This window comes from Microcaecilia unicolor, chromosome 4, assembly GCF_901765095.1.
Source record: "Microcaecilia unicolor chromosome 4, aMicUni1.1, whole genome shotgun sequence".
NCBI classification, from domain to species: domain Eukaryota; kingdom Metazoa; phylum Chordata; class Amphibia; order Gymnophiona; family Siphonopidae; genus Microcaecilia; species Microcaecilia unicolor.
Window position 1 is genome coordinate 357,712,083 of NC_044034.1, and position 26,359 is coordinate 357,738,441.

Here is a 26,359-nt window from a genome sequence, read left to right on the forward strand (position 1 = left end):
TTGGATTTGGCCGGGGTTTGAGATAGCCGACATAACTTTCCTTATCGCTAAAAAACGAAGCCGGCCATCTCAAACCCCGGCCAAATCCAAGGCATTTGGCTGGCCGGAACCGTATTGTCGAACCAAAAAATGGCCAGCCATCTTTTTTGAAAATACGGGTCTGGCCAGCTGTTTGCGGCCCGGCCAAAATACATCGCTGGCGCCGTTCGATTATGCCCCTCTATGTGACTTTATTTTTTAAGGACAGTTTGTCTACCTGTTTTCATCATTCTTCTTTGGTGCATACTTGTTCTCTAGTCCATTAAAGGGAGTTTTGGGGTTTTGTTTTTTTTAAATTTAAAGCCAACAATTGCCTCTAGTACTCTTTCTTCTTGTTCCTTTACCATGCCTAATTATTAATATTTTAGCCAAAAGATTTAAGCTCTGTGGAAGGGAACCTTATACAGTCTGTGTGCACCGCTGTGAGACTGAACAAACAGTAGAAGCATTGTTTTCCTTTTCTAAAAATGGGATGGCTCAGCACATGTCAGGCTGTGTCATGCAACAATTTGTCTCTTTGACCTAATTTATTATGTATGTAGTGGCCCCCTCATGTAATGCTGCTGAGGGCTATCCCAGAGGTGGGTACATAATGAGTACATGGTGTCTATGACTAAATGTGCACTTGAGGGCAACACAGGAATGTAAGAATGTTGCAGAATTAAGGTCTTAATCCAAATGACTAGGTGTTTACAACACCTAAATAGCAATTAGTCTTTTAACTGACCTAAAACTTACTGGTTTACCACCTGCATTATTCATGAATTCAAATGAAACTGTGCCCAACCTATCATGGAGTTAGCAATGCAAATTAAAAAGAAAATGGGGAAGAAGGGGGCTGGGGTAAGGAGGATAAGGGGCAGAGGAAGAGATAGACGAGGTACAGGAAAGGGGGAGCTTTAGGTCAAAGTGATGGACGTGTTTGTAAGACTTGTTTTTATCAAGGGGTAGTGTTTTACAAATGGGAGGGAAGCTCATGGGCTACTCTAGGCAACTCGTGCCTCACGTGCTAGCAGTCGGGGAGGGAGGGTTGAAGAAGTTGGGGAGGGGCGGAGTGTGTAAAAAGGGGAAACAGAACTGGAACGTATTTTATACATATTGTATTCAATCTGTTATGCCGCATTGAATATTGATGGGATAACTGTGCGGGAATATATTTTGGGTGTTGGGAGTTAAAAGGGAGGGGGGGGATTGTTGAAGTAACTTACACAGGGGGGCTGGAAGGGGAGTTGGGTAGGAGGGGAGAAAATGTTAAAATTTTGATGGTGTACTCATTGCTTTGCCATTATCGAGTTTTAGATGTTTATAACGATTTGTACATTGAGAATGTTGACTGTTAATCTTGTGGTACCATCAATAAAAATTGTTGAAAATTAAAAAGAAAATGGCCAGACACTGAAGAGAGTCTTGAGTACAGCAGTATAGTCATAAATGCAAGTAAATTAAAGAATTACATGTGGATTTTAACAAAAGATATCATATCTATTCTCTCGTTTATGCGTAATAAACCACAGGCTGCTTGAACCTTATAGTAATAAATGCCGCAGAATTAATTATTTACTGATGAAAATGGAACATTATAATCAAAGGAACATACAAACACTCAGCAGTCAGATAGGTGCTTTGTGTTTTTATTCAACTAGATTCAGAATTTACTAGATTAAACCTAGTGTTCTACCACAGCAGTTATAGCACATCATTCAGCAGCTTCAAAATTGTATTGCTTTGAACTGCAACTGGCCAGATATCCTGCTTACAACGACACCAATTTCAAAGCAAATCACTTCTCTCTTACATATAATCACTATGGTCACCAGACAACTTATTAAATGCCTGTGGTAAAAATGAAAAAAAAAAAAACCCAAAAACCTTTATAACTAACTTCTTTTTAAAGTTCAGCCATATTTCTGTCATTTAAAGGCACAGTACTTTGAAACAATATATTGAACATTCTGAATTCTTCTTTCTCCCTCAACACACTAACTGCAACCCATCAAAACACCCTAATTTCATATCTGGTGTCATAATGCCAGACTTTATCAGCACAACCATTTTTATCTCAATCAAAACAGTTTCAGCCCACAATTAACTTTTACTATATTGTCTGTCCACTTGGATTTATCTCATGCTTTAGCAGCTCAAGGTGTGTTACATTTAGTCCCCAAAAGGTGCCCAATTTTAGGACTAGATTTACTATGTGTTTACACATATTAATGTGAGTTATGCAGCCAAAAGCGAGCGTAAACCTTGATATGAATTAACACCATACAATTGAAAAGTAAAAGGTCAAAAAAGAGGGAAAAGACCTCAGAAAGTAGTGACCTTCCACTCCAAAACTGAAGTGACTGAATCGTCCGGGTCACGGTTCGTTTCTGTATAATCATCGGTCAAAAACCTCCCAGCCAACCAAAATGAGTTATGCACATAGGACTTCTTTTACATTCCTGAGCACAAATGAGAGGAAGCCCATTCAATTCCTCATTTGCCACGTGGGAATCGCTAATGTGGCTTTGTAAAAGAAGCCCATAATTAGCAAATGGGCGCCACTGACAATAATAAAGGAGAAATTAGATCTTATCTGCTAATTTGCTTTCCTTTAGTCCCTCCGGACTAAAGACTGAGAAAATACTGGGGCTAAGGTCACATGGCCAGGGATCCTATTGGCTCTCTAGAGTCAGAGTATTTTCTCAGTCTCCACCTGCTGGTAGGCGAGCACAACCCATCAGTCCAATCCTGGTCCGGTCCGGAGGGACGCTAAGGAACATGCCTTAATACATTAGACTTAGATTTATTATTTTTTTAGCCTGCCCTTATCCAGAGCAGGGTACAATAACACATTCATAAAAATATAAACAAATACAGAAAACCTGAGAACTCAAGAAAGAGCACAAATACATCATCAATCGGTATTATCTGGGGGGTCCCATAAATCTAAATAAATTTAGCCCTAAAGCTTGTACCTTTAAAGCAGTCTATTGCCTTATATACAAATTCAAGTCTACGGAAATCCACTGAATTTACCTTGTGTCTGCATTTAAGCACCACGCCATAGGCTCCTAGAAATAAAGAAACAAAAATTCAAGTAAATATTTTTATGAGGGAAAAAAAATTAAAAAAAAAAGAAGTAACAGCACAAACCAAAAGTTCCACATTTTGAGGGAAATATGTTCATAAAAGTAGGTGGTAATGTTATGAAGCCTTTTTTGTAAGCGTAAAGCCTGTCCTACATGTGGAAAAGGGGATTTTATAACGTTTGTGCAACGATATGTGTGTAAAAAAGTATGCACTTGGAGAATGTCTATACATAGATCATGAAAAATAGATGCACAAAGTAGTTTGGGCAGAGTGGAAATGGAATTGGGATGTATGTGCATATTTTATAATATATACATGTACATTCAGGGTATGCGACTTGGACAGCAGCTGCTGCAAATAGCGTTTGTCATATGCTGTGACTCTTTAATGGTCACAGTGTAGTATTTACGACGGCGTGATTGCTATGGCGCATTGAGAAGCAGATATATTAAAGTTAAACTGCTCCATATGATACTTATGGTCCCTAATAATATCACCAAAATTTGCCCTTTCCTTTCTGAGCACACTACCAGAACCTTCATCCACACTCTTATCACCTCTCGCTTAGACTATTGCAACTTGCTTCTCACAGGTCTCCCACTTAGCCACCTCTCTCCTCTTCAATCTGTTCCAAATTCTGCTGCACGACTAATATTCCGCCAGTGTCATTATGCTCATATTAGCCCTCTCCTCAAGTCACTTCACTGGCTTCCTATCCGCTTCCGCATACAGTTCAAACTCCTCTTATTGACCTATAAGTGCATTCACTCTGCAGCTCCTCAGTACCTCTCCTCTCATCTCTCCCTACGTTCCTCCCTGGGAACTCCGTTCACTGGGTAAATCTCTCTTATCTGCACGCTTCTCCTCCACCACTAACTCCAGACTCCGTTCCTTTTATCTTGCTGCACCATATGCCTGGAATAGACTTCTTGAGCCAGTACGTCAAGCTCCATCTCTGGCCGTCTTCAAATCTAAGCTAAAAGCCCACCTTTTTGATGTTGCTTTTAACTCCTAACCCTTATTCACTTGTTCAGAACCCTTATTTTATCATCCTCACCTTAATATTTCCTTATCTCGTGTTTGTCCTGTTTGTCTGTCCTAATTAGATTGTAAGCTCTGTCGAGCAGGGACTGTCTCTTCATGTTCAAGTGTACAGCGCTGCATACGTCTAGTAGCACTATAGAAATGATAAGTAGTAGTAGCAGTCATAACAATTGACTTTTTTAGTGCTATTAAAAGCCAGTTTGTTGTGAGGAGTTTTTTTGATTTGCTGTGTCCAATTTGCTGGGGGCATCTCCTCTAAATCCTGAGTCCCTTAACCAGGTTAAGTCCACAGGCAGGAATAACTAAAGCAGAAAACCTTGAAGTGATCTTGAATATATCGCATCCAGAATGAATAAGACGACTATCACATACATCAGCTTCTGATATTACTGTATGGAATTTGGCCTGAACTTGAAAAGTAAGAACATTAGATAACTTTTTGCCTTCTGGATTTATTATGCTTATACTGCACCATACAGAGTCAACAGGACATAATTCTTGCCAAGAGCACAGAATCATAACAAATATATTTTCCCATGTGACCTAGGAGTCTTGAATCCTTTTCGGGGTGGGGAGATAGCTGACTCCACACTTGAACTATGAGAGAACTGAGTAGTACTGAATCAAAATATAGGTTGTACTTTGTCTCTGAGATCTAACTTTTTAGACACAGTTTGAGGGAAAAAAATTCTTTGCCTAAAAAAAAAAAAGGATTTAATTAGATTAATGAAAAAAAAATGAAGACAACTTCAGAAAACAAAGAGAATCTCTTCAGAAAGGTTTTCTTCAATTATTAAAGCAGAAAAACAAAACAAAACCGAGGAGTTTAAAGATACTGCTATGTACAGGATAGTAACATAGTAACATAGTAGATGACGGCAGAAAAAGACCTGCACGATCCATCCAGTCTGCCCAAGAAGATAAATTCATATGTGCTACTTTTTTATTTGTACTGTCCTCTTCAGGGCACAGACCGTATAAGTCTGGCCAGCACTATCCCCGCCTCCCAACCACCAACACTGCCTCCCACCACCAGCTCTGGAACAGACCGTATAATTCTGGCCAGCCCTATCCCCGCCTCCCAACCACCAGCTCTGGCACAGACCCTATAAGTCTGCCCAGCACTATCCCCACCTCCCAACTACCAGTCCTGCCTCCCACCACCGGCTCTGGCACAGACCGTATAAGTCTGCTCAGCACTATCCCCACCTCCCAACCACCAGTCCCGCCTCCCACCACCAGCTCTGGCACAGACCGTATAAGTCTGGCCAGCCCTATCTACTACTACTACTACTTGACATTTCTAAAGCGCTACTAGGGTTACGCAGCGCTGTACAATTTAACATAGAAGGCCAGTCCCTGCTCAAAGGAGCTTACAATCTAAAGGACAAATGTACAGTCAGTCAAATAGGGGCAGTCTAGATTTCCTGAAAGGTATAAAGGTTAGGTGCCGAAAGCAACATTGAAGAGGTGGGCTTTGAGCAAGGATTTGAAGATGGGTAGGGAGGGGGCTTGGCATAAGGGCTCAGGAAGCTGATTCCAAGCATAGGGTGAGGCGAGGCAGAATGAGCGGAGCCTGGAGTTGGCGGTGGTGGAGAAGGGTACTGAGAGGAGGGATTTGTCCTGTGAGCGGAGGTTACGGGCGGGAACATAAGGGGAAATGTATAAGTCTGTATAAGTCTGCCCAGCACTATCCTCGCCTCCCAACTACTAGTCCCGCCTCCCACCACCAGCTCTGGCACAGACCGTATAAGTCTGGCCAACCCTATCCCTGCCTCCCACCACCGGCTGTGGCACAGACCATATAAGTCTGCCCAGCACTATCCCCGCCTCCCACCACCGGCTGTGGCACAGACCGTATAAATCTGCCCAGCACTATCCCCGCCTCCCAACTACCAGTCCCGCCTCCCACTACCAGCTCTGGCACAGACCGTATAAGTCTGGCCAGCCCTATCCCCGCCTCCCAACCACCAACCCCGCCTCCCACCACCAGCTCTGGCACAGACCATATAAGTCTGCCCAGCACTATCCCTGCCCCCCACCACCGGCTGTGGCACAGACCGTATAAGTCTGCCCAGCACTATCCCCGTCTCCCAACTACCAGTCCCGCCTCCCACCACCAGCTCTGGCACAGACCGTATAAGTCTGCCCAGCAGTATCCCCGCCGCCCAACCACCAGCCCCGGCACAGACCGTATAAGTCTGCCCAGCACTACCCCCGCCTCCCAACTACCAGTCCCGCCTCCCACCACCAGCCCCGGCACAGACCGTATAAGTCTGCCCAGCACTAGCCCCGCCTCCCAACCACCAGCTCTGCCACCCATTCTAGGCTAAGCTCCTGAGTCACACATGTTCAGAACTTTACATTTCTGTCCTAGAGCCATCGGATAAAGTTATACACTTAAATGGCCAACTGCATCCTGCTCCTTGACAGAGAAAAATATATACTGTGTACTTTCATATTTAAGTAATGTTTTAAACATATATCCATTAAAGTGTCCCTTATTCCTCATCCCCATTTTCTCTTCTCCTTCTTTGCATTCCTGACACAGTGTTAAAAATTTTCCACAGCTTCTTCTTTTTCTTTTAAACCAGAACTGATACAACTCTTCAATATTCTCCCATAAAGAAGTTTTCATTCATTCAATAAATCTCATGTTTAGGTTTGAAGAACTGACTCACCTTCACCTACAACCCCAAGGACTTCAAATTTATTCATCACATTACCAATGTTAGGAATCTTCATGAAGACAAGTTCTTGTTGTGATTAAAGCCACAAAACATGGCAGAGTGTTGAGTACAGGGAAAAAAAAATTAAAAAATGCTTTGAACTTGGCAGATTTGAAGACTTAATTTAAAAATTCCCCAGTGGTCATCTGGAACTCCATGTTTTTCTTTGTTTCTATACATCAGTTGAATCCTGAAAAAAAAATAAAAACAATTCAATTACTAATGACATACTTTTGACTTATTGTGCTTTAATTAAAACTGGACAACAAAACACATGCAATTTGCAGACAGAAACCCCATAGTTTCCCGGAGAATCAAATCCAACATCATTCTTTAATTCCTAAAAAAATCTATTCACAGATTGTTCCGGAGCTGGTACAATAGCTCTACTAAAATAAGACCAATAAAGAAAAAACAATCATCTAGACAATAGCTGGGCTGTGCGAAGGTATTCATAGAGGCACTTTTGAGACAAAGGAGGAAAATAGTATGGGTACATGACATTTTCACAGGTACATATACCATCTTACTCTCCTCGGCCACTTGCACAAAATAGTAGATGGCTAACTTTAGGTTGTTTTTTATTTGTTACATTTGTACCCCGCGCTTTCCCACTCATGGCAGGCTCAATGCGGCTTACATGGGGCAATGGAGGGTTAAGTGACTTGCCCAGAGTCACAAGGAGCTGCTGTGCCTGAAGTGGGAATCGAACTCAGTTCCTCAGGACCAAAGTCCACCACTCTAACCACTAGGCCACTCCTCCACTATTCCTACTATTTGAGATTCTACATGGAATGTTGCTATTCCACTAGCAACATTCCATGTAGAAGTCGGCCCTTGCAGATCACCAATGTGGCCGCGCAGGCTTCTGCTTCTGTGAGTCTGACGTCCTGCACGTAAGCAAGACGCCAGACTCACAGAAACAGAAGCCTGTGCAGCCTTCTACATGGAATAGCAACATTCCATGTAGAATCTCCAATAGTAGCAACATTCCATGTAGAATCTCCAATAGTATCTGTTTTATTTTTGTTACATTTGTATCCTGCACATTCCCACTCATGGCAGGCTCAATGCGGCATACATGGGGCAATGGAGGGTTAAGTGACTTGCCCAGAGTCACAAGGAGCTGCCTGTGCCTGAAGTGGGAATCCAACTCAGTTCCTCAGTTCCCCAGGACCAAAGTCCACCACCCTAACCACTAGGCCACTCCTCCACTGTTGCTACTATTTGAGATTCTACATGGAATGTTGCTATTCCACTAGCAACATTCCATGTAGAAGTCAGCCCTTGCAGATCACCAATGTGGCTGTGCAGGCTTCTGCTCAGAGTCACAAGGAGCTGCCTGTGCCTGAAGTGGGAATCGAAGTCAGTTCCTCAGTTCCCCAGGACCAAAGTCCACCACCCTAACCACTAGGCCACTCTTCCACTCTACTCCACTACGTTATGTTATATATTTAACCACCTTTGTTTTGCTCAATCAATTCAATACTTTAGGAACTCTATAGCAAGCTATACAGCTTGATGAGGATTCCCGCACGTTACCGCATTGGGAAAGCTAAAGCAAAAAACCCCAGCGGCATAGCGGAATGGCGCTGTTCAAAAGAGAAAGAACAGCACCAGGGATCTGAAGTCACGATTACCTTAAACTAAAGAATTAAATGATACTGTGTACATATGTCTACTTTATGCAAATTTTGAAAAATAAACTACAGTACAGTCTCAATTATTCAACATAAACAGGATCAACCTGTTGTCGGATAAGTGAAAAGTTGGATAATATGGAAAACAATGGTAATTCCTTTGAAAATGAATGGAAAACGTAAGTTAATGCATAAAGAACAGGCATAGGGTATCTTTAATTAAAAATATTGTTTATTAACAGTAATCAGCAATGAGAAAAATTGTACAGTATTATAGGGGCATGACTATTCATCTTGTACAGCAGGCAATGAGGCATATTTTCAAAGCACTTTGGGAGGCTAAGTTCCATAGGTTTCTATGGAACTTTGGGAGGCTAAGTGCTTTGAAAATGAGCTTGAATGTGAACAAAAATGTAGAACCAAGCAAGGGTTGGTTATCTACTGCATGTTCAGCCTTACTTGAGTTGTCTTCTACAGCAGGCAATGTGAACAGAAATACAGAAATGAACAGAGCCCCATTTCTCAAGATCACTGCTTTGTCTTCACCGATCAATGACAGTACGAAGCAGACATCAAGACTGCAGAACTGAACCTGGAAGAAGACATCAAGCGAACAGAACGAAAACTGGAAACTCTCCACACTCCGAGTTCACAGGCCAAACAGATCTAAGGATAAGAGTAAGAATAAAGAAAAATGCTGTAAATGTAAATGAACGAACAGGAATAAGTGTACATACAGTACTGCATAAAACTCACTGTGCACTAGAATCTTACCATGGTTCCATTTCTGCAAAAGGAAGGTTCCCTGGCAGGAAAAGCAAGGTCTCAGCTCTAAACCTCTTCAGTGCTTCCTTCGCTGAAAAAGCAGGGTCCCAGGTCCAAAAATTGCTGACATGCTGTAAAAGCAAGGTCTCAGCTCAAAACTGGAAGAGAAGCCAAGCGCTTTTTAACAGCAATTGAGGGGTGCATGAAGGAGTGTCAGCTGCAAAGCACGGTTCTCTTGCAGAGAAGCATGGTCTCAGCTCAAACATGGCTTCTTTGCAGCATGTGAAGCTGGAAAACAGGAAAAGTGGGATGACATCACCGGATGGTCGGATTAGTGAAGATCGAATAATCGAAACTGTACTGTACGAATAAAGTTTCTTTCTCGAGATCAAAAACAGTCACATACTTCACAGCTCTGCGATTTTCCATTCAAAGTAATCAGGCAAAGATGGTAAATTGATTTTAAATGAAAGTTTTGAGACTGATATGGTTCCTTTCCTTGGGACCTCAAACATTCCTAGGCTAAACAAAGATCTTACAGCTCTACTCCGATGATTTTCTGTTAACAAAGCTTTGCTGTTGATCTGGATTTTTCATGTAAAATGGACTTATCACTAACAAAAACGCCTCTGTTATATCAACAATGCTGCACATTAATATGGGCCACAGAGGAAATGTACAAATTATTTGCTATGCTAACATGATGTACTCTGCAGTAATATTTAGATGGAACTAAATCTCCATTTTATCTGCTTCAGATTTACCTTGCTCTTGTTTGTTACAAGCCACAGGTCTTTAAATATTTATGCCCTTGACTTCACATGATCTTGTTTCCCAGCCTCAGCCGAGGACATTTTTGCCATGTGATATACCAGTAAATAATTTGCAAAACTTATGGAAATATGTATATTGTAAATTATACAGCACACTAGTGCACTGTAAAACACACAATAGACAAATACTACGAATCCTTATCCAAAAGACTTTTCTTTTAGGAAGTTATCCAAACCTTTTTTAAACCCTGCTAAGCTAACTGTTTTTACCACATTCTCTGGCAACAAATTCCAGAGTTTAATTACACATTGAGTGAAGAAATATTTTCTCTGATTTGTTTTAAATTTACTACTTAATAGCTTCATTGTGTGCCAGGGGCGTATCTGCGTGGGGCCACAGGGGCCTGGGCCCCCGCAGATTTCGCCCTGGACCCCCCTACCACCGACTCTCTCCACCTCCCCCTCCCTCCCGCCCGCCACCAACCCGTCACCGATCTTTGCTGACGGGGGGGAGGGGGAGGTGGAGAGAGTCGGTGCAGGACGTCAGACTCAGAATTTGGAACTCAGTCTGACGTCCTGCGCGTTGTACGTGCAGGATGTCAGACTCAGAAGAACAGGAAGCATTGCAACTTGCAGCCTGCATGGAAGAGAGGACCTCGGCTGGCGGGGGGTTGGAGTCCCCCGCCAGCAAAGGTAAGTGACAGCAGCGGGGGAGGGTTGGCGGCGGCGGGAGGGGGTGGAGAGTGTCATTGGTGGCGAGGAGGGGGTCTGGCAGTGGCGGGGGGGGTCCGGAAATGGTAGGGGGGATCGGTGGCACCGGGGGGGGGGGGGGCTAAAATGTGCCCCCTCCCTCTGGCTCTGGCCCCCCTACTGCCAGAGTCCAGATACGCCCCTGTTGTGTGCCCCCCTAGCCCTGAAGAACTTAGGGAAGTTCTAGCGGTTCCGTTGGCTGACCTTTTCAATGCTTCTCTAGAGTTTGGACTGGTCCCGGAGGACTAGAGAAGAGCAGTGTGGTCCCTCTCCACAAAAGCAGAAAGAAGAGGTTGGGAACTACAGGCCGATAAGTCTGACTTCTGTGGTAACTAAATTAATGGAAACGCTTTTAAAACAGAGAACAGTAAAGTTTTTGGAAGACAACGGACCCGAGGCAACACAGTTTTACTAGAAGCAGGTCTTGTCAGACAAATCTGATTAATTTCTTTGACTGGGTGACCAGAGAGTTGGATTGAGAGAGAGCGTTAGATGTGGTCTATTTAGATTTTAGCAAAGCCGTTCACAAGGTTCCACACAGATGACTAATAAATGGTGCCCTCAGTATGGGCACTAAAGTGACTGACTGGGTTAGGAACTGGTTGAGTGGAAGGCGACAGATTATAGTGGTAAAAGGAACTCATTCTAAGGAAAAGGATGTTGCTTGTGGTGTGCCGCAAGGTTCAGTTCTTGGGCCAGTTAACATTTTTGTAAGTGACATTGCTGAAGAGCTGTCTGGTCCAGAGGGCAGCTACTAAAATGGTAAGTGGTCTTCGTCATGAAGCGTATGGGGACACACTTAAAGATCTCAATATGTATACTCTGGAAGAAAGGCAGGAGAGGAGCGATATAACAGAGACATTTAAAAACCTACGTGCAATAAATGCACAGGAGACGAGTCTCTTTCAATTGAAAGGAAGCTCAGGAACGAGGGGGCACAGGATGAAGGTGAAAGGGAATAGAATCAGAAATAACCTGAGGAAATACTTTTTCACGGAGAGGGTGATGAATTCATGGAACGGTCTCCCGCTGGAAGTTGTGGAGAAGAAAACAGTATCTGAATTCAAGAAAGTTTGGGACAAGTACATGGGGTCTCCAAGGGAGAGTACAGTATGGATGGGTAGACTGGATAGGCCATATGGTCTTTACCCGCCTACATTTTTCTATGTTTCTATGGGGCATTCCTCTTTCAAAAGGCATGAGCAAGCAACAGCAGAAAAGGTGCGGCTGTACCTGTATGTATAAGCAAGTTGACCAGTGGCGTAGCAAGGGCGGGGCGGTGGGGGCGGTCCGTCCCGGGTGTCATCGGGTGGGGGGGGTGCTCCGCTCCCGCTGCTCTGCCAAGTGCCTTTAACATTTTTTTTTCGAAGCGCCGGAGAGTGGCAGGCAGCGCGCCTCGCGTCTGCCCTGCTAGTAAAGAAGATCTCGCTGACGCTGACGTCGTCGCCCTTCCAACATTGAGTCCCGCCCCCTCTGAGGCAACTTCCTATTACTGCGAGGGCGGGCGGGACTCAGTGTGGGAAGGACGACGACGTCAGCGTCAGCGAGATCTTCTTTACTAGCACAGGCAGACGCGAGGCGCGCTGCCTGCCACTCTCCGGCGCTTCGAAAAAAAAATGTTAAAGGCAGGACAGGGTAGGACAGCAGGAGAATGGATCTGGAGGGGGGGGACTCAGAGGGGAGAAGGGGATTGGGGAGGGGTGGGGGCGCTCACAGGGGTGCTTAAAAAGGAGTAGGGAGGGTGGGAGAGCATCAAGGAGGGGAGAAGGGGATTGGGGAGTGGTGGGGCGGTCAGAGGGGTGCTTAAAGGGGATTAGGGAGGGTGGGGGACCTCAGAGGGGTGCTTAAAGGGATTAGGGAGGGTGGGGGAGCTCAGAGGGGTGCTTAAAGGGGATTAGGGAGGGTGGGGAGCTCAGAGGGGAGAAGAGGATTGGGGAGGGGTGGGGGAGCTCAGAGGGGTGCTTAAAGGGGATTAGGGAGGGTGGGGGAGCTCAAAGAGGGGAGAAGGGTGGGGGAGCTCAGAGGGGTGCTTAAAGGGGATTAGGGAGGGTGGGGAGCTCAGAGAGGGGAGAAAGGGATTGGGGAGGGTGGGGTGCTCAGAGGGGGGAGGGGAGTGCTCAGATGGGAGAAGGGGTCTGAAGCTGGAACTGGGGTCTGACATGGGGGCAGGAGGGAAAATGGGTCCCTGCCTGGGGCAGGTGGGAGAATGGGTCTGGGGCTGAAAGGGGGGGGATGCAAGGCATGTGGTGGATGAAGGGGACTGGAACTGGGGGCTGAAAAGAGGGGGCAGAGAGAGAGGGGACAGATCCTCGATGGAAGGGGGCACATGAGGGAGGGCAGACCCTGGACGGATGGGAGAGGGAGGGCAGATGGATTGAAGGGGCAGAGAGAAAGGGCAGATGGTGGGTGGAAGGGGAGAGAGAAAGAGGGCAGACTGGGGCAAATGGTGGATGGAAGGGGCAGAGATAGAGGGCAGATGTTGATGGAAGGGGGAGAGAGATGGCAGACTGGGGCAGATGGTGCTTAGAAGGGGTAGAAGTGGATGGAATGGAGAGAGGGCAGACACTGGATGGAAGGAGCAGAGAGAGAGGGCAGACACTGGATTGCAGAGAGAGAGCGAAGACAGATGCTGGATAGAAGGAAGACAGTGAAAAGATGAGGAAAGCAGAAACCAGAGACAACGAACTGTAAATATATATTTTTATTTTTTTGCTTTAGGATAAAGTAGTATTGTAGCTGTGTTAATAAATGTTTATAATAGAACATGTAAATAAGGTAATCTTTTTATTGGACTAATTTTAATACATTTTACTTTCGGAGAACAAAACCCCCTTCCTCAGGTCAGGATAGGACACTGTAACAGTACTATACTGAATTGACCTGAGGAAGGAGGTTTTGGCCTCTGAAAGCTAAATGTATTAGTCCAATAAAATGATATTATTTGTTTTATTTCTATTTGTTAATTTGTAAAGTGGTGATTGGTATTTGTTAGTTTTTTCAAATTTACATCTGCTGTCTTTATATTTTGCACAGTACTAGAGGACATTTTCTGTTTCTGTGGTGTTGCATTGTATGCAGAGTCTGGCATCTTGGGGGTTCAGTTTATTTTTTGTCTAAATAGAAAGTTTATGATTACTTATTCTATAGTGGATTAGGGTGTATCTATTTGTGAAAAAGACATGGCTTTCGGTTGGCATTGACTGTGCAGGATCGACGATCTGTACTAATCTGTTTGTTTTCGTTTTACAATAGGTGAATTGATGTTCTAGTGCTCACTGTAGTGTTTAAGATGCTTTCCTTTTCCTTGTGTGACTCGAACAAATTACTGCTTATGGTATGGTAGAATTGCTCTATAGGTCCTGAGTGTTTTGTATTCTTGGTATGCCTAGTACTGGATTTCGGGGGGGGGGGGGGGGGGGGGGGGTGTTAAAAAATGACCGGCCCGGGTGTCAACTACCCTAGCTACGCCACTGAAGTTGACAACTTCTTGATGTCCCCATTCATTGAACAGACAGTCAGATCTTTCTTGTCCAGTATATATGCAGTTCAAAAGGGTTCAAATACTTACTTTTGATCACTGATCTTCCAAGTTTCTGCTTGCAATCTACATTCATATTTTTGTTGGATAGTGTTGCTCCATAGCAGATTTCATGTCAACAGCTCTCAGTGTCCAGATTGTTTGATTCAAGAAAGCGTGACCAGTAAGACTTCCGGAGCCTACATTTTGGTAGACAGACAGTATTTTCACATAGCTAGAGCTTAGAAGTGCCGAAACAGTTAATTAAATAAAATGCTTATATTTAATTCTTAAAACTACCCGCTTAACACTGGACAATGAGTTGTTCTCGCATTTTGGCCAGTATGACGGACAATTCTATAATCGAGGTGCCCACATTATATGTGCTTTACGTATGTAAATATTTAGAATAGCAGCACTTAAGCACATATGCGTACACCTACCTGCATAAGTGCTGGCGAGGCATCTAAGCCCTTAACTTACGGAGTGGGTATTTGCAAGGGGGCGGACACACAGGTGGAGAATGGATTGGGCTCCCATTTACCCATCTAACTTTCAGAATACTGCAATTCACATGTGTCCTTGCCATGTTTAGGCACCACACTTACTCCAGCTCTAGGGCTGATGTAACTGCAGATGCCTAAATGTTAGGTATACCAACACCAGGTTACACTTGTACTCTACAGAATCTAGGTGGCTAGGTTCCATTATCAAACAGGCACCTACCACCACACAACCTCAGAGCGCCTAAATGGAGTTATAGAACTGATGCCACACACTGAGCGCCAATTCCATTTGACTACTTTAATTCATTTGATTGTTTACTGGATTGGCGATTGCCTCTAAGGACTGATGTTTGCCACATTGAGCCTGCCAACGGGTGGAAAAATGTGGGGGTATAAATGTTATAAATAAATAATAAATAAGTAAATAATGGCATCTGTGCATCAAGACGCCATTATAGAATACTAGTGTAAATCTGAATTGGCTGCCTAAATTTAGATGTGACCATTAATGCTAGGTCAGCAGCAGGCATAAATGGGCATACCCAAGTGCACCATGAAAAGCGCATAACATAGTATTCTAAGTTGGAGACACGCCCATAGCCCACTCATGCTCCTCTGACATATACGCCTTCCTTGCAGTTATGCACTTGGCACTTAGGCATGACTTTATAGAATAGTGTTGTACAATCTTAATCAAATCCTAACAATGAACAATGCTTATGTTATATGCTCTCACGGAGGAAAAAGCCTCAACAGACTCCTACTATTGGCTATACAGCTCGTTTCCTCCGTGATAGCATATAACATAAGCACTGTTCATTGTTAGGATTTGATTAAGATTGTACAAGAGTAAGGCGATCCTAACTACTGCTCAATTTAAGTTTACAGAATAGTGCCCTGTGTGCTTATGCACATAGCTGTCAATTTTGGCACCTCCGACATGCTTAAGTGGCACATAAGTGCAGGCGCCAAGTTATAAAATTGCCCTTCACGTATCTAGTCGACTAGTTATGCTCTACCTCTCAGGATCTATTACCATCCCACTATTGACAAAAATTTATGACAAGAACCAGGGCCATCTCTTTTTTTAGCCCCGTCTATCTGAAACTGTACCAAACTCTTTGCCCCTTGATTGAGATATTTTGTCTTTTCAAAAAAATATTAAAAGCATACTGTTGTGAACAAGTTTTTGAAAAGTTATATGGAGCTTTTAGATTTATATGAGCTTTAATTTGGTTTTAATAGATTTGTTTTTATTTAAGATGGTATTTTGACTGCATATGTTAATGTTTTATGTTTTATTTTGTTCATTAACATTTTATGTATGTGCTTTGCTTAACTGCATAGATGTAATAACAAATTTGCCATACATAAATATAATAAATGAAATTAAGAGGCTCATTTTCAAAGCACATAGACTTATAAAGTTACACAGGTTACTATGTTACTCTGAAAGTCTATGTGCTTTGAAAATGAGCACCTAAATGTTTTATAACGAATGTATATTAACAGGTATTTTCAGTGGTGTGCTGGAGCCGGCTCGCACTGGCTCGCAAGAGCCGCTTGTTAAATTTTGACAGCTCTTGTGAGCCGGTTGTTGTAAGGGGCGAGCCGGCTCCATTGCACGAGGTAAGCATGGCAGGAGGGCGCCATGCTTACCTCCCCTCCCACTCCCATCCATTTGTAGCGATGTCCTTCGCCCCCCCCCCCCCCCCATCCTCCCCTGCCGCTCCCATCCGTCAGATTCAAATATCTGCCTGGAAGCGCCGCCTTATTTAAAGCCCTGCTGCCCGTCTCTAGCTGCCTTTCCTGCTTGCTTCTCAGGAGTTCGGTTCGCGCCCTTAGTCTCACCTTCTGACGTAATTCTGACGTCATTTCCTTTTCCCGCGGCGGGACTAACGGCACGAAGAACCGAACTCCTGAGAAGCAAGCAGGAAAGGCAGCTGGAGACGGGCAGCAGGGCTTTAAATAAGGCGGCACTTCCAAGAAGGTATTTGAAACTAACAGATGGGAGCAGCAGGGGAGGATGGTGGGGCGAAAGACATCGCTACACATGGATGGGAGCGGGAGGGCAGGGGAGGGAGGAGAATTGCTGGGCATGGATGGGCAGAGGGGGCAGGGGAGAGAATTGCTGGGCATGGATGGGCAGGGGAGAGAATTGCTGGGCATGGATGGGCAGAGGGGGGCAGGGGAGAGAATTGCTGGGCATGGATGGGCAGGGGAGAGAATTGCTGGGCATGGACAGGCAGAGGGGGGGCAGGGGAGAGAATTGCTGGGCATGGATGGGCAGAGGGGGCAGGGGAGAGAATTGCTGGGCATGGATGGGCAGAGGAGAGAATTGCTGGGCATGGATGGGCAGAGGGGGCAGGGGAGAGAAGAGAATTGCTGGGTATGGATGGATAGAGAAGGGCAGGGGAGAGAGGAGAGTTTCAGGACATGGATGGCGGGGAGAGCAAGAGAAATTCTGGACATGGATGGAGGGGAGGGAAGGGAGAGAGAGAAGAAATGCTGGACATGGAGGGAAGATAGAGGAAGGAGATTAGATGAGGGAAAAGGAAGTGAGGAGAGAAACTGCACATGGATGGAGAAAATAGGCAGAAGCTGGATCCACTGTACAGTCAAGTATGCGGAGGACCAGAAATGAAGAAGAAAGGAGGAAAGAAAAGAAATAAATGGAAAGGAAGCCCTGGAAACGGAGTCAAGGGAACAGATAGAGAGCAGCAGAATCAGATACTGGACCAGCATGATCAGAGAAACAAAGTCACCAGACAACAAAGGTAGAAAAAAAATTATTTTATTTTCATTATAGTGTTTGGAATATGTCCACTTTGAGAATCAGGTGCTGAACGTTAAAAGTTTATGTTTATTTACTTATTTATGGCATTTTATCCCATATTAAACATGAATTAGATTAGAACCTGGGATCATTTAATTTTTTTTTCCTGGAGAGAGTAATGTGTTGGCCGCCGCCTCCCCCCCTCCCCTGGGTATAGCCAGCTCTGCAAATTTTTTTTTTGGGGGGGGGGTGCAGAGGTGGGGGGGGCGCAGTGGTGGATGGGGGGCGCCGAGGTGGACGGGGGGGGGGGGGGTGCTGAGGTGGACCGTGGAGAGAGCCTGTTGTAAAAAATTTACCAGCACACCACTGGGTATTTTCAATACTAAAGAAATCAAACTGCAAAATCACACAATTTTTATTTATTGATTTAAAAGTATTTAGAATTTTCTCACCGCACCATCTGAGTACAGTACAACCAAGTATACATAAAATCAAATAAACATTAAACAAACTAAAAGACAAGGCAACATTTAAAACAACAAAATGAAATATAACAGCTTAAAATGGAATGATAAACTCCTTAGTTATTCAAGATATTAATGTGCTAGGCTTATCAAAACCATCCTCTCTCAAAAGTACCTTCAACCAACCAAAGGGGGGAGGAAACCACTAACTCTACTGCAGCAGAACTGTAGACTACTGGAAAGCCTGAGCGAATAAAAATGTTTTTATTTGCTGTTTGAAATCAACTGCTTCAGTCATCAATCTGAGCTGAACTGGAAATGTATTCCACTTAATTGAGCCCACGATGGAGAAAAACAACTTGTTTTGTCAAAGTGTACCTTATGCAAAGATGGAACAGAAAGAACTATGTACCCTCAGAGTGTAAAGCTCGAACAGGCTTATAAATTTTCAACACTGAATTTAAAAATAGGAAGCACCATTCTGTAAATTATGAATCAATAATAAAACCCTAAATTTAGTTCTGAAGAAAATTGGGAGTCAATGTAATAACTGTGAACATGTGTTTTGGGAAGAGAACTTTGGACTAACTGCTCTGACGGTAGACTGTGGAAGGCCAAAATATTGGGAATTACAGTAGTCCAATTCTGTCAAGATTAAACTTTGAAGGATTGTTCTAAAATCAAAGGATAACATTGGTTTAAGTTGCCTAAAAAAACAAAGCCTAAAATGGCAGTATGAATTACTTCACTAGTATGGGGTTTCATACAACAAACAGGATTAAAAATAATTCTCAAACTAGAAACCTGTTACATAAGTACATAAGCACCGCCATACTGGGAAAAGACCAAGGGTCCATCAAGCCCAGCATCCTGTCTCCGACAGCGGCCAATCCAGGCTTCAAGAACCCGGCAACCCCCCCCCCCCCCCCAAAAAAAAAAAAAAAAAAAAATTTAATAATGTTCAATGGACTTTTCCTTCAGGAATCTGTCCAAACCCCCTTTAAATTCTGTAAGGCCAGCTGCTGTCACTACATTCTCCGGCAACGAGTTCCAGAGTCCAACTATACGCTGAGTAAAGAAAACCTCTCTCCTATTTGTTTTAAATCTATCATATTCTAGCTTCAGCTTGTGTCCCCTGGTTTTGTTGTTGTTTGAAAGTGTAAACAAACGCTTCACATCTGTCCGTTCTACTCCGCTCATTATCTTGTAGACCTCTATCATATCACCCCTCGGCCGCCTTTTCTCCAAGCTGAAGAGCCCTAACCTTCTCAGCCTTTCCTCATAGGGAAGTCATTCCATTCCCTTTATCATTTTCGTCGCCCTTATTAGTATGAGAGATGCTGGAAGGAACATGAGAAGCAAATGAACGATTGAGAACAAAGATCTCACTATTGCTATTTGACACAAGTCTCTTAGCAGCCACCCAAGAAGGAACAGTAGTCAAACAATGGTGAAGTCTGTTTATTGGTTCAGAAATGGGAAAATCAAATATAAAAAACAACTGATCATTGTCTGCATAAATGCAATTCAGACATTCAATTCTTAAAAGTTTCTGTCAAATGGGAACCAGGTAAAGATTGAATAGGAGTGCAGACAATGCAGAGCCTTGAGGAATTCCAACCTTCAGGAGTTTCACTAAAGACCAGCCCAAGAAGACAAAAGAATATTGTTCTAGTTTATTGTCAGCCCTGGGGTATATCAGAAACCAGTCCATACACCTAAAACCATGATCTTACTTAACTTTGCATTTATGAATAGAAAACACAAGAAAATTATTAATTACATACCTATAAAAAGAAATAAAACATGATATAAGCACACGCACAAATATTTCTAATAAGCCAAAAAAGCCTTACTGTAATATTAAATTACAGCATAATTTTTTCTCTCATTTTTAGCAATCAACCTTAAAAGTTGTATCACAAAAGCAGAAAATGATTTTATAACTGTTATTCAGTAACAACTGCAACTTGTCTGAGAACAAGAATCTTCTTGAGAAGAAAATTACAAAGGAAGAGTATGTACTAAAAATGGAAGTGCAGCAATAAAGGCACATTTTTCATGAGTCAATGCCCAGAGAAAAAGGTAATGCTCTTTGAAAACAAGGCTGCTCGGCACTAACCATTCCACATCAATAAGTCAACACATGGCACATGATCAATGACCAAACTCTCTTCATAAAGAATATCAAGCTGCACTTCTATTTCAGAACTGTAAGTGGGAGTTGTTTTGAGCACTGTTGTGAACGAGCCAAAATGAACAGAAAGGAAGAGTGGGAGGGATGGAAGAAAGGAGCAAATTAAACTACTACAGATGAAAAAATATCCAAATTCTGTACCTAGTATCTTCATGCCTAAATCTACGGGTCATTCGAACTGCAAAGGTCAGCAAGAACGGGAAGAATTAAGAAGGGAATTGGTGGAATCTACTACTACTACTTATCACTTCTACAGCGCTACAAGACATACGCAGCGCTGTACATCATACAGTGGGGGAAATAAGTATTTGATCCCTTGCTGATTTTGTAAGTTTGCCCACTGACAAAGACATGAGCAGCCCATAATTGAAGGGTAGGTTATTGGTAACAGTGAGAGATAGCACATCACAAATTAAATCCGGAAAATCACATTGTGGAAAGTATATGAATTTATTTGCATTCTGCAGAGGGAAATAAGTATTTGATCCCTCTGGCAAACAAGACCTAATACTTGGTGGCAAAACCCTTGTTGGCAAGCACAGCGGTCATACGTCTTCTGTAGTTGATGATGAGGTTTGCACACATGTCAGGAGGAATTTTGGTCCACTCCTCTTTGCAGATCATCTCTAAATCATTAAGAGTTCTGGGCTGTCGCTTGGCAACTCGCAGCTTCAGCTCCCTCCATAAGTTTTCAATGGGATTAAGGTCTGGTGACTGGCTAGGCCACTCCATGACCCTAATGTGCTTCTTCCTGAGCCACTCCTTTGTTGCCTTGGCTGTATGTTTTGGGTCATTGTCGTGCTGGAAGACCCAGCCACGACCCATTTTTAAGGCCCTGGCGGAGGGAAGGAGGTTGTCACTCAGAATTGTACGGTACATGGCCCCATCCATTCTCCCATTGATGCGGTGAAGTAGTCCTGTGCCCTTAGCAGAGAAACACCCCCAAAACATAACATTTCCGCCTCCATGCTTGACAGTGGGGACGGTGTTCTTTGGGTCATAGGCAGCATTTCTCTTCCTCCAAACACGGCGAGTTGAGTTCATGCCAAAGAGCTCAATTTTTGTCTCATCTGACCACAGCACCTTCTCCCAATCACTCTCGGCATCATCCAGGTGTTCACTGGCAAACTTCAGACGGGCCGTCACATGTGCCTTCCGGAGCAGGGGGACCTTGCGGGCACTGCAGGATTGCAATCCGTTATGTCGTAATGTGTTACCAATGGTTTTCATGGTGACAGTGGTCCCAGCTGCCTTGAGATCATTGACAAGTTCCCCCCTTGTAGTTGTAGGCTGATTTCTAACCTTCCTCATGATCAAGGATACCCCACGAGGTGAGATTTTGCGTGGAGCCCCAGATCTTTGTCGATTGACAGTCATTTTGTACTTCTTCCATTTTCTTACTATGGCACCAACAGTTGTCTCCTTCTTGCCCAGCGTCTTACTGATGGTTTTGTAGCCCATTCCAGCCTTGTGCAGGTGTATGATCTTGTCCCTGACATCCTTAGACAGCTCCTTGCTCTTGGCCATTTTGTAGAGGTTAGAGTCTGACTGATTCACTGAGTCTGTGGACAGGTGTCTTTCATACAGGTGACCATTGCCGACAGCTGTCTGTCATGCAGGTAACGAGTTGATTTGGAGCATCTACCTGGTCTGTAGGGGCCAGATCTCTTACTGGTTGGTGGGGGATCAAATACTTATTTCCCTCTGCAGAATGCAAATAAATTCATATACTTTCCACAATGTGATTTTCCGGATTTAATTTGTGATGTGCTATCTCTCACTGTTACCAATAACCTACCCTTCAATTATGGGCTGCTCATGTCTTTGTCAGTGGGCAAACTTACAAAATCAGCAAGGGATCAAATACTTATTTCCCCCACTGTACATGAAAAGACAGTCCCTGCTCAAAGAGCTTACAATCTAAATAAGACAGGTAAACAGACAGAACAACTAAGAGGTAAGGGACTTCAAGAGGTGTGGTACAGGGCAAGTGAGTAAAGGTTAGGAGTCAAAAGCAATCTACTAGCAATAACTGAAAAATCTTATCATACTTTAGTAAATAAGCTCCTACAGGCCTAGACTGTGGTATCATGTACAGTAATTGAAAGAAAAATCAGATGTTTTAAAACCTCTGAATTTTCTGTTTGGGGTGTCCCCAGCAGTTTCTCATTAAGTTAACGAAGATAATGTTAAACACTTAATTAACTGCATTGCAGAGAATGAACTGCAGGTAGGACACCTATTCAGATGGTGTTAATTATGCAACACTATCCTCCTTGCTAACAGTCAATGCATGACAACTACCTCCATGTTAACCGTAAGGTGCGGTACCCTTCTGTTCCATTATATATTAATGCACTAAGGCACTGCATTAACACTGCTTCAATAGCATTCAGGCTTGTAGATGGTATATAAGAAATTATACTAAATATATAAAGATTTTATAATACATTTCTCAATCTGACACCAAACTAGATATTCAAGATCAAGAAAATTATTTTTCCTACATGCAAAAGTCTTAACTGCAATAGAACAGTATAAAAATAATAATTCAAGTTAAGAGTTCCAACACTCAACATTTGGATAAAGTAAACTGAACTGGTAGTTTGAAGAAGAGGATTTTTTTTCATTAAAGTAATGTGGTTGCCAAGTTAATCTACTTTAAATTACAGAAATAAAGGTTAATAAATAAAACAAAAACAAGAAAAGGAATCGGGTGATATCTTTCTATTTGACTAAACAGATTTTTGACTAGATTTCAGGAACCAACCCCCCCCCCCCCCCCCCCATTTCCTTGTTTCATTATCTTAACTGAATTTTTAAATGTGACTTACTCCCTCCCACTTTTTCACCTGCCAATAAAACGGTAATGTTCAATTCTGAAGAATGAGATCATTCATTCCATAATTTGACATTACTTAACTTTTAACTACTTTCATGCCACAAAGTGGCTGGCAGCTGTCCTAATATTCACTAGATTTTGGGAACCTACAAGACAAGCACAATAACTGGTTCAAAAAGGGAATATAAAACAAAAAAGTGAGGAGAATGAGTGAGGATACCAAGAAAAATGTTTATTCACATAAAAAATGACCCGACACGGCCGTGTTTCGGCCCAAAGGCCTGCCTCAGGGGTCTTTATAACCTCCTCTCCTCTAGACAAATTTTTAGATATTAACCAGGAACTAGCCCGTTATACTCCTCTCGTAAAAACGGTTTGCGATTACAAAAATGGAATAAAATACCTGATTCTAAGAACCTTAGGCTCTATCTCAGCTCTTCATTTATAGTCAATTATTCTAATTAGGACAACAAGAGGAGAGTTTTCATTAGTTTTAATTACATTTAATTAGTTTCTGAGAAGCAAACACTAAATAAATAAAGGCTCTTTATATTCATCTGATATCCCTAGTACCTTAAGAAGTTTTAAATAAACAACTCTATAATACTAAGATGCAGACAGCAGTCCAGCAGCGAGAGGGGTATAATCCAGTCTTTTGCATTGAGTATCACATGTATGATTACCTCCCAGTTGGTGAGAGGTTATACGTGTGTGCTCGATGCAAAGAGCTCCTAGCTCTCAGAAAATGCGTCCGTTCTCTTGAGGCTAAAGCAGCGGAGGAGCTGAGGGAGACAGAGAGAAACAGAGAAGGCCTACAGGGATGATGTAGAGAAGCCCCACCTCCAGTCTGGCAGCCACTGTGCTGCCTTAGAGGAGGGAGGTCTTCTAAAAGGAGATCATCACCCTGGTAAAGCTGGAACTAATCTTATAGACAGGCCAGCCCACAAGGGAATGCAATATCCTCTCGCACCAAAGATGTCTCTCCAGGAGCTTCTGCCCAGGAGGGAAGGGTTAGGATGGCTGTTGTGGTTGGTGATTTATTAGGCATGTAGATAGCTGGGTGGCTGGTGAACATGAGGATCGCCTGGTCACTTGCCTGCCTGGTGCAAAGGTGGAGGACCTCACACATCACCTAGATAGGATTTTAGATAGTGCTGGGGAAGAGCTGGCTGTCTTGGTACTTGTGAGTACCAATGACATAGGAAAATGTGGGAGAGAGGTTCTGCAAGCCAAATTTAGGCTCTTAGGAAGAAAGCTAAAATCCAGAACCTCTCGGGTAGCATTTTCCGAAGTGCTCCCTGTTCCACGTGCAGGGTCCAAGAGACAGGAAGAGCTCCGGAGTCTCAATGTGTGGATGAGGCGATGGTGCAGGGAGGAGGGTTTTAGATTTGTAAGGAAATAGGCAACATTCTGGGGAAGGGGCATTGGCATTTAAAAAGGAGATAGAGCAGCTTTTAAACTAGAATCTGAGGGGAGGCTGACAGTTGTTCAAAAGCGCATAGTTCGGAATAAGGTATCTTTCAAAGATATCACAGGGAAGATAGGGTATCCCGATAGTGAGGTTGCAATAGAGATGATAGTACACCAGCAGGCTTATTTTCGAAAGAGAAGGACGCTCATCTTTCGACACAAATCGGAAGATGGGCGTCCTTCTCCCAGGGTTGCCTAAATCGGCATAATCGAAAGCCGATTTTGGGCGTCCCCAACTGCTTTCCGTTGCGGGGACAACCAAAGTTTCCGGGGGTGTGTCAGAGGCATAGCAAAGGCGGGACTTGGGCGTGCCTAACACATGGGCGTCCTCGACCCATAATCGAAAAAAGAAGGGCGTCCTTGACGAGCACTTGGACGACTTTACCTGGTCCTTTTTTTGTTACGACCAAGCCACGAAAAGGTGCCTGAACTGACCAGATGACCACCGGAGGGAATCGGGGATGACCTCCCCTTACTCCCCCAGTGGTCACTAACCCCTGTCCACCCTCAAAAAAATTCTTTAAAAATATTTTTTGCCAGCCTCTATGTCAGCCTCAAATGTCATACTCAGGTCCATCGCAGCAGTATGCAGGTCTCTGGAGCAGTTTTAGTGGGTGCAGTGCACGTCAGACAGGCGGACCCAGGCCTACTGGTTAGTGCAGTGGACTGTGATCCTGGGGAACTGAGTTCTATTCCCACTGCAGCTCCTTGTGACTCTGGGCAAGTCACTTAACCATCCATTGCCCCTGGTACAAAATAAGTACCTGAATATATGTAAACCGCTTTGAATGTAATTGCAAAAACCTCAGAAAGGCGGTATATCAAGTCCCATTTCCCTTTCCCTACCTGTTACACTTGTGGTGGTAAATGTGAGCCCTCCAAAACCCACCACAAACCCACTGTACCCACATCTAGGTGACCCCCTTCACCCATAAGGGCTATGGTAGTGGTGTACAGTTGTGGGTAGTGGGTTTTGGGGGGCTCAGCACACACGGTAAGGGAGCTATGCACCTGGGAACAATTTCTGAAGTCCACTGCAGTGCCCCCTAGGGTGCCCAGTTGGTGTCCTGGCATGTGAGGGGGACCAGTGCACTACGAATGCTGACTCCTCCCACGATCAAAGGGCTTGCATTTGGTAGATTCCAAGATGGGCATCCTCAGTTTCCATTATCGCTGAAAATCAGAAACTACCAAGTCTAAGGACGACCATCTCTAGGTCGACCTAAATTTCCAAATTTGGGCATCCCTGACCGTATCATCGAAACAAAAGATGGACGTCCATCTTGTTTCGATAATACGGGTATCCCCGCCCCTTCATGGGGATGTCCTGCGAGGACGTCCTCAGAAAAACTTGGCCATCCCTTTTGATTATGCCCCTCCACATGTCTTTAAAGAAAAAGCAGACAAAAGATTGCAAATTAACACTGCCAACTGCGGAGCAAGATGTAAATAGGAACAAACATAGGGGTCCTTTTACTAAGCTGTGGGAAAAAGGGCCCTGCGCTGGTGGCAGGAGCAGTTTTTCCCACACGCCAGAGCCCTTTTTCCCGCAGCAGGTAAACCCCCCCCCCAAAAAAATAAATGGCCACATTGAGGTGGCGATAAGGGATCTGGCGCTGTGCATTGCCCGATTACCGCTGGGTTACTGCCGCACTAGCCATTTAGGGTGGTTTTCTTTTTCCCCCGGAAATTTACCGCCACTCTGTAAAAGGGTCCATAGATTGAAACATCTATATGCAAATGCCAGAAGCCTAAGAAACAAGATGGGAGAG

At 43.8% G+C, this 26,359-nt stretch overlaps 1 protein-coding gene across 1 annotated transcript in view; it reads right to left on the reverse strand.

Moving 5' to 3' along the window:
* Positions 1-26,359, reverse strand: part of CDKL5 (cyclin dependent kinase like 5) — a 384,829-nt gene that overhangs the window by 294,307 nt on the left and 64,163 nt on the right. The window contains exons 2-3 of the mRNA XM_030202287.1: positions 6,840-7,077; positions 3,061-3,095 (exon numbers count right to left, since the gene is read on the reverse strand). Coding sequence (XP_030058147.1) covers positions 3,061-3,095; positions 6,840-6,903 — 99 coding nt within the window. The 5' untranslated portion in view covers positions 6,904-7,077. The remainder of the gene's footprint in view (positions 1-3,060; positions 3,096-6,839; positions 7,078-26,359) is intronic.